At 38.9% G+C, this 9,076-nt stretch overlaps 2 protein-coding genes across 2 annotated transcripts; both read left to right on the top strand.

Annotated features, from left to right (window-relative positions):
* The first annotated feature begins 964 nt into the window (after positions 1-964).
* On the top strand, positions 965-1,687 carry LOC121810771. The gene has a single exon (XM_042211503.1). The coding sequence runs from the start codon at positions 965-967 to the stop codon at positions 1,685-1,687; it is 723 nt and encodes a 240-aa protein (XP_042067437.1).
* Positions 1,688-2,231: 544 nt separating this feature from the next.
* On the top strand, positions 2,232-7,481 carry LOC121811325 (WD repeat-containing protein 53-like). Its single transcript, XM_042212161.1, has 11 exons — positions 2,232-2,484; positions 2,666-2,765; positions 4,142-4,208; positions 4,436-4,490; positions 4,731-4,790; positions 5,319-5,375; positions 5,629-5,671; positions 5,929-6,006; positions 6,543-6,840; positions 6,961-7,120; positions 7,215-7,481. Exons 1-11 carry the CDS (start codon positions 2,389-2,391, stop codon positions 7,302-7,304), a joined length of 1,104 nt encoding a protein of 367 aa, XP_042068095.1. The 5' UTR covers positions 2,232-2,388; the 3' UTR covers positions 7,305-7,481.
* Positions 7,482-9,076: the final 1,595 nt, after the last annotated feature.

The raw sequence follows: 9,076 nt of genomic DNA on the forward strand, positions 1-9,076 counted from the left end.
TTTTTCATTTCTCTTCGTGATAATTTTCCTAGTTCATCTTCCCAGTTAGCATATTAGTATTGTAAATAGTTACTCCATCCGTCCCACTCAAGATGTTCACCTTCCTTTTTAGTTTGTCTCACTCAAGATGCTCACTTTCTATATTTAGAAATGAATCACTCTTTTCTAATTAAAATATTCAATTATTTTTCTCTCTCTACTTTTGCCACTTAACAATTCCTCCTAAAATTCTCGGCCACTCAAGAATGTGGACATCTTGAATGGGACGTAGGGAGTACATTACTGCATGCAAAGCTAGTTTTTTTCTAGTATATTTCTAACATTTGGATACACTGCATTAATTAGTTCTATACTTTGTCTCTTAGATGCATATAGTATGCTGTACTTTTCATGGTAATATTAATATCAACTAACATGGAGTGTATAATAATTAAATAATCTGAAATGACGCAATATTAAGTAGAATATTTATAATATTAAAAAATCACGCAACATGTTATGCGTCTCTTGCCTTTAGTTCATTTCTAAAAAGAGAATCATAGACCGCCGTCCCGAGTATTTTTTTAATCTGGAAATTTAGTTAATTGTTTTTCTTGGCTTAGTGAAATTTCTACACATGACAAATACAACAAACATTAAACAATCGAAGTTCTCGTGATTAGATATATGACCAAGTAGCGTTTGCACGTGAGAGTGGAAAGTGGTTGAATTAATCAAACTACGCAATCATTCACAATCATACCAAAAGAAAAGTAATTAAATTTCATAAGAATAAAAGAGAAGATATTTCCCCAGTGCACGTGTTTGGAAATTACCCAAACAGGCAAAACGAGTAATTCAGAGACAGGGGTATTTCCGTCCATAACAAATTCAGGCACCATCATATATAAAACCAACTCCTCTCAAAATCCAAACAAACCACATTCAATACCTTTCAATTTTTCATCAGCCGCCACAGCCATTTATGGAAGCTGAAAATGTTCTAAACCTCTTCGATTCGATGTGGTTCCACCTCGGAATCCTCGAGAAAACCCCAACCCCACCATTACTTCAAACCCAACCGAGTCAACCATCAAATCAAAATGTTTCGCGCCAATTATCGTTGCTAGGAAGATCAAAGAGCGATGACCTATCAAGCTTCACGACAAAGAATTCCACCTCTCCCGCCATAAAACCCCACCTCCAAACCATACTCTCCGACAAAGAGGTTTCGGTTTCATTGGAAATTCCGAAAAGTCCAGTGATGAAGAAAGCCGTGATCAAACAGCAGCACGACATGAGAAGGAAGAAGAAGCTGAGCAAAAGCATGTCTCAGCTGGAGTTCGAAGAGGTGAAGGGCTTCATCGACATGGGCTTCGTGTTCTCGGAAGAAGCCAAGGATGACCGGGCCCTCGTTGAGATCGTCCCCGGCCTGCAAAAGTTAGGGCAGAGAACAGAATGCGGTGTTCCAGAAACTGAAGAGAAAAGGAGGAGGAGGAGGAGGAGGAGCGAGGAAGTTTCTAGAATGAGAGGGAGGCCGTATCTATCAGAAGCGTGGGAGTTTTATGAAGAGGAAGAGAAAAGGTTGATGAAATGGAGGGTTCCTCTTCCTCTTCCTCTTCCTCTTCCTGCTGCTGCAACAAATGAGATGGACATCAAGGATAGTCTCAAATCCTGGGCCCACACAGTGGCTTCTGCTGTTAGATGATGATCAGAATCACGATCATGATGAAGAAAAGCTTATGTGTTAATATATTCTTTTTCCTTTTTTTCTTTTAAGTAGCGTTTAGTTATGGTTTTTCTTCTTTTTTAGAGTTCGAAACATTCAAATTCTTTTTCTTGTTCTGTAAGTTTGTAATTGTAAATAGCAATTTGGGCTGCCTTGTTTGTAGAATCAAATAAAGCCAGGCATGCTCTTGTTTGTACATTATAGTAGTATACATTGACGCATTCGTTGATTGATTTTTTTTTCTTGTATAATTTGCCGGATATGATATGTATGATGCAGTGTGTGTATGGATGATTAGGTATATGAATTTATAAAGCAATTGGAGATATTGAATTAATTGTTTTGATAAGGTGGTTTATAAAACAACCAAACTGAGATTAAATAATGATTTCTCTCATATTCTGTTGGGCCAGTGTGAGGGCTAAGGGATTTACAAGAAGCTCAGAAACTTGAGCCCGATGTAGGCCCATTACATAAACCTGTAATATTGGAGAAAAAATGTGCCTATGATAAACTCATAAAAGTGTATCTCGAAGAAAATGGAAAGAACCAGTTAAATTTTTGTTAGAGTAACGATTTTTGTTAAACGGTCGCAATTATAAGCACGAATTTTGTTAGGAATTTAGCTAAATCTAATTTTCATAATTAATAGAGCGCGAATTCCTCAACGCGCCGCCGATATGACGGAGCCGAGGCGATTAAGAGGGCACAGCGCCGCCGCCACTTGTTGCATCGCTTCCCGAGCCCGACCAGGCTTCATTGCCACAGCCGCCGAGGTCTCGTCCTCTCACACTCTAATTCAACATCTGCGTCTAAAAACAGTTCAATTGAGCTCGAATAGCAAGTTTTTTTCTTCACATTTTAAGTTAATAGTGCTGGCATGCTCTAATTTTTATCGATGTAACTCTTTTATCTGCTTTCGGTGCAGCAATTTCTTAATTTGCTTTCCCATTGTAGGATGGTCGCGTTTGCTTTTATGATTTGCGGTGCAAAGATATGCTGTTCTCTATGGATGTGGAGAATGGGAACCCTGTTTCATCTTTATGCTTTAAGCCAGGTTTGTTTTGATGTTTACTAGTAGTATTAGATTTTATCGCTGTTTTTAATAAATTCTTCTCATAATATCGGATAAGATGTCAAGCTAACTTTGACTACCTAAACAAGAGTATTGATCTTCTTTGTTAGAGTGAATGAATGCAAGTCTACCTTTTCTGTAACTATGAAGTACTGTATGTATTATAAGTTAGCTTTTGAGCTAGTGTTTGATAGTTGGAGGGTAAGTAGTTTCTGCTGGTAGTTTTATTTTTTCCCTTTTTCAGCTGTGATACACAATTAATATGCTTAGGTGGTGTTCGGTTTCCTAGATAAAATAATACCAAGATACAATTTAGGATTGAGCTGTGAGATTATTTTAGTCATAGGGGGTTAGCTATGACTAGGGCTGTCAAATCGGGTACCCGCGGGTACACGACCCGAAATTTTCGGGTACCCGATCCCGAAAAACCCAAAATTTGCTACCCGATACCCGATCCGAAAATGATTTCGGGTACCCGGATACCCGATTCGGGTATCCAGTCCCGAAAAATCGGGTACCCGATCCCGATTTTTTTAAAAAAATAAAAATAAATTTCTTGGTTTTTTTTTTCATATTTTTCCCAAGTTCCAAGAGGGAGGGCGGCGGCGGCAGCAGCAGCAGAGGGCGGCGCGGGCCGAGAGGGAGAGCCGGAGAGGGCTTGGCGGACTGCGTCTTCGTGAGGGAGAGGGAGGAGCCGAGGAGAAGACGACAAGCTCGTCGGTGCAGGCGGTGGTGCTCGTCGGTGGGTCGTGGGTGAGAGGCAGCCCGCAGCCGAGAGGGAGACAGAGTGAGAGTCAGCCAGGGAGCTGGGAGCGAGAGGGAGTGTAAAATGTGTAATGTGTAGATCCCTAATTCCCTAAATTCAAATTGATTAATTGAGTCAAAGTCAATAAGTAAATAATAAATTGACAAATTAAATAAATCATTATTAAAATTATATATTTTTTTGGATTTTCGGGTATTACCCGATCGGGTATCGGGTAACCTGAAAATCCCCATAACACAATACCCGATCCCGATCCGAAACCCGATTTTTCGGGTATCGGGTATCCAATTACCCGATTTTTTCGGGTTTGGGTATCGGGTATCCAATACCCGATATCTATTTTGACAGGCGTAGCTATGACTAATTATCCCATGATTATCCATCTATGATTGAATTGTAGGATTAAATCTTATGAACCAAACACGTTACATATTAATCCGGGATACAATCTTGCAAACCGAACACCCCCTTAGAATACACTTGCTCAGGAATAATAATAATAATAATAATAACAATAATATGCTTCTATGCCCTTAGTTATTTCTCAGGTACTTTTTCTTGCATAAAATGATTTTTGCCATACATGCTGCAGGGAATGAAGAGATCATCTATGTTTCTGTAGAAAATGAAATCAAGTGCTTTGATTTACATATGGTATGCTTTGATTTTGTCACCTTTTGTTATGTGAATGATTCAGATTGTTAATATTTTGTTAGAAACCAATAACCATAATCCTTATTCTGATAAATCGTGCTTAAAAGTCTCTTTTCACTTTTGTGGTCATTTGCGTTTTATTTTCATTTTCTGATGGTCTTTTTTTGCATAATTAATGCCACAAAGTGAGTTCTAATGCTATTACTAACAGCCTCGTTCAATGTGTCAGACATTCGTGGAAGCAACTAGAAGAAAGCTACAATTATAATAAGGATGAGATAAATCAGGTATGCCATCTTAATCCATATTTGTTCTGTTGTGGATGTTTTTTCCTGAATTGACTGGTTGGTTAGAAAGCATATGGAATCAGTGATCAATTCCATAAGTCAAATTTTTTTCCTTGGTCTGAAAGGAGTGATCAACTTTGTTCAGGCTAACATCTTCTCCTAACTCACCAAAATAAGGAGTACAATTAAACCTAATTTGTGGTCATTACTCAAACTTGTGTCATCATTTACAATCTACAGATTGCTTGTCACCCAAAATCGTCCTTTCTAGCTGCTGCAGATGATGCGGGAGATGTAAAGGTATGCACTTCTTCTGCATGTGATTTAATGGTTTAGTTTGTTGCATTTCATGTACATATATAATTCAGAAACGTTATGAGAATATCTTCCAAATCAAGGACAATAGCTTGTGCAGAGTTCAATTTTGCACAAGCTATATAAATCAAGAAAACCTTTTAAAGATTTTCGGAGTATATTGATTGCGGACCTCTCGACTAATGATCAATTTAACGGCTTGCACTTATGGTAAAACCAGTAAGGGCGGGCTGTAATTCTTTTTATATCATTTGAAGCTAGATTTACTGAAATTAAAGCTTTGAGACACAAGTATAAACTATAATGGTGGGGGGAAAGTCTGCTTGTACTACTAAATATTTCAATTTTTTTTGTTTCTCCTTATTATTTTATATACTTATTTACAATCTATGGACACTTTACTATTGATTTCCTGCATGATTGGCACTCCAAATTATATTGAGGTTTCCTTGTCACGGGTACTATATACAAATGAGTTCATGGAAGAGGTTATGATGATTGCCTTCCTTGCAGATTGTTGATGTTCACCAACAATGTCTATACAAAACATTGAGAGCAGGTCACCAGAGTGTATCCTTTTCTTTGTAATATAGATTGTTTTTTCATAAGGCATTCAGCTTAAACTCATCAGATTGTCATTCTTCTTTTCCTTCCGAGCATCAATACACAGATCTGCTGATCACTTTTCTTTCAAGCTTTTCCTGTTGACCTTAATTCTGCCAAGGTAGTAAGGCATTTGTTTGTTTCTTAAGAAATTCCTTGTGTTTCTGTTTGATGACTTTTCTATCTCTAATGCCTTTCCGTTATTAACTTGTTTCTTCAGATCTGCAGCAGTGTCCAGTTCCTTCCTTGGAGATCTTGGGAAGGTATTCTTAGTAATATATCTGATTCTAAATGAGTTCATTGTGCTTTATTCTGTTCACCTCCTCAATCCACATTCCCCTCATGTGACTTTTAATAAAACTATCCTGTTTCCCATTTTGTTATGTATTTTAGAGAACTGTACCCCTGCCGGGCATATTCTGTTATTGTAAATAAAATCTTATCTACCTGTGCCGGTGCTTCACACTTTGTTTCTGTGGTCTACTTAATTATCCTTGTTTCTTATGTCATTTTTTTGCAGTTATCACTGGTGGTCTAGATTCAAAACTTGCGCTTTGGGACTTCTCCAAAGGGCGTCCAAACAAAATTATGGACTTTGGTATGAGTGCCTTGTGCTTTGCTATCAATATCTATGTACTACTTAGTGCTGCTCTTAAGCAGCTTCCCGTGATAATATTACACTTCCCCTAAAAAAATATTATATGCTTGATTTCAGTATAGCTGGTCTGAATGTGAAATAGACGAAAATAAAATTTTCTTAATCATTCTTGAGCTTAAGTAATTGTAGTACAAAGTTGGATTCCAGATTTGCAGGATGATATAAAACTTTCATTAGCTCGAATTAGTAAAAGTGGCCCATTTTCAGTATTTATTTGATATCATCTTTATTCTTGAATGCTTTAGGTTGAGGTGACAGGGGCACTGTTTATTTTTCCATGATATTTTACTTTCCTGTTTCAGACTCCAATCTTGCAAAATAAAAATCATGTTCCATCGTGAATAGGCAGATAAATGCTAAATTATACTACTATCCTTTTTTGCATTCAGAATTTTTATCCCGCGTCTTTTTTTGCATTCAGAATTTCTATCCCATACATATTGCTTTCTAATTTATTTAAATGAAAACTTTTGCAGGCAGCGGAGGCAATGCCGGGCAGTGCTATAACCCAGCTTTTGTGCATGCTCTAGTAGTTCCTGACCTTGATTTTGTAGATAGCGTTGGCAAGATCTGTGTTGTGGCTAGGGGCGATGGTGTTGTCAATGTAATTAATCTTGAGCCTGAACATGCTGCTCAAAAATCCAAAAATACATCAAAGCCAAAGATGGGTACTAAATCACAACTGAAAGAGGATTCCCCAACCGTAGATCAAAACGACAGAAACCTACATTTGGACTACTCGAAGGGAGGACATGTGGCTGCAGTATCCTGTGTGTAAGTGATACTACCAACTGCTTGTAGTAATACTCTTTTGTTTTGCTTGCTCTCTCACACACACACAAACACATTTAAAAGAAGTTTTATTCATTGCCGCCGCCATTATATGTTATTCAGGAGCTTTTCTACGTTTGGAGAGAAAGGGAAGTTGATCATTTCTGGTGGAAACGATAAGTCAGTAAAAGTCTGGGATTGGATGAAATCGCATGATGGTGGTGGACAAACTAGCAACGGCAGCAGTGATATTGTATGTTCCAGCATTACTCTGAGTAGAAAGGTGAGCTACACATTCTTGATTTGGTATACAAAGCTTCTGTCCCACTCTCACCTCCTCACCCTTCTTTTTTATGATGGTATCTCTGTCTGATCAGGTGAATTGGCTCTGCACAACTCCCTCGGATTCGGAAAATCTAGTTGTCTGTGATACATCTAAACTAGTAAAGGTTTATACAATTGGCTAAATTCCCAGAATGCCACATTTAGTGGATGAACTATTATCTTTTTGGACTCAGTTGAGATCTGTATTAGCCTGCCTCACATCACAACACATGAGAGTTGGTGCTGGCAATCTTGAATTCAGTGTTATAAGAATGTTCCTAAGATATTTTTTCTTCAATATATTTTGTTCGTAAGAGTAATTTATTTTTGCAATATCTTTCTTGCTTTCTGTTCATTTTATTAAATGTTAATTTTTAAGGATTTAGTTTGGACAACTACGATTACTCGTAGTATTTGCATTGAGTACATAATTCTGAAATCGACGAAATAGTTTTATATTTGCCAATTCTGGATTAACAAATTATATTCATGATGAATTTCGTACCATATCAAAACTTGACCGTTCATATCGGCCATTATAATATTAATTTAATTCCTCATGTTTATACTCCTTACTCTTCTTCCTGCTACTAAAGTTTCACATGTTAAATGATGATGATAGCTTTACTCCACGTTAAATGCTGTAAATGCATACTTGTAGACAATGTAATACTAATAACTTATAATGTCAATGATCAAAAAAGCAAACAAAATAAAACATAACAGCAATTTGGAAATGGGGAAACTACGAGACTGATACAGTGTACACTGCATTAATTCAGGGGCCTTTTTGAGAAGACCCAAATTTACGAGGACAAATCTGCAAATTTCCAGAGTTAGAGTCCTTTAAGATGAAGAATAGTTGGTTGAGTTGGTTGATAGACGTATGTCTAAATAATCTGCTAAATTTCGTAAGTACGCTTCCGCTGACAACCCCTTCAATTGGTATATCATAACCAGTCTTTTGGCTCTGATTATTTGGATTTAAATTTTGCGAAATTCATGTATGCATGTGTTTTTATTTCGAAGCATGATCTTGTATTTAGTTGTTATTATTTTATGCATGATGAGACGTGCAATCCATCGGCACTTGCGCCGAGACGGATCGCGCGACATGTAATCGAAGAAGGGATGTCGATTTAGTGGGAGCAAGGAAGTGATCACGCGGCGACGCGCGAACGAGCAAGGGCTCGTGCACGCCGCCGGCGAGACCACGATTCTGGATTGCTCCGGAAACTATCACCGAAGTGGGAGCACGAGAATTCGAACATGCGGCGACGTGAACACGAGCAGAGGGCTCGTCGACGCCGCCATTATGATCGTGATACCGGTGTGGCTCCGGCACTGATGCCGTCGACGAGGGAAACGGCTGGCGTTGCCGCCGGAAACCCTAACCCTAGCCGAACCCTAGGTCGTGCGATGCTGAACTGAGAGCAGCACCGCCATGTGCGGTTGCTACTGGTTCAGGCGACGTTGCCGGCGGAAGAGGAAGTCGGCCGGAGCTTTGCGGCGGTGGCTGCGTGCTGGGCGACATCGACGAAGGGAGCGAACAATGACGTGCGCATCATCGCGTTGAATGGCGACTCACGCCGCCGGAAAGGGAGACGGAATCAGTCGCGTTCTATCGTGGGCTGGCGGCGAAAGCTGGACAGCCAACTGCCGTTCCGACGAGCTTTTCGCCGGTGATTTTTCGTCATCGTCGATCGTGCAAACCTCTGACAAGATAAAGATGAAATATTATTTTTATGATTATTTAATTCTGGAAATTAAAAGAAATCATTAAAATATTACTCCCTCCGTCCAGCAATAGGAGTCCCGTTTTTCCGTTTTGGGACGTCCGGAATAGGAGTCCCGGTTCACTTACCATATTTAGAAAAATAATTACCCTCCCCCCAATTCTCAGATTACACGTTCC

This window comes from Salvia splendens, chromosome 7 (genome assembly GCF_004379255.2).
Source record: "Salvia splendens isolate huo1 chromosome 7, SspV2, whole genome shotgun sequence".
Lineage (NCBI taxonomy): Eukaryota > Viridiplantae > Streptophyta > Magnoliopsida > Lamiales > Lamiaceae > Salvia > Salvia splendens.

Excerpts from the sequence above, each read along its gene's own strand:
- LOC121810771 (XM_042211503.1), top strand. The coding sequence starts at position 965 with ATGGAAGCTGAAAATGTTCTAAACCTCTTCGATTCGATGTGGTTCCAC.
- LOC121811325 (XM_042212161.1), top strand. The coding sequence starts at position 2,389 with ATGACGGAGCCGAGGCGATTAAGAGGGCACAGCGCCGCCGCCACTTGT. Across the intron at positions 2,485-2,665 it reads TCATTGCCACAGCCGCCGAG|GATGGTCGCGTTTGCTTTTA; the intron begins GTCTCGTCCTCT and ends TTCCCATTGTAG. Across the intron at positions 4,491-4,730 it reads ATAAGGATGAGATAAATCAG|ATTGCTTGTCACCCAAAATC; the intron begins GTATGCCATCTT and ends TACAATCTACAG.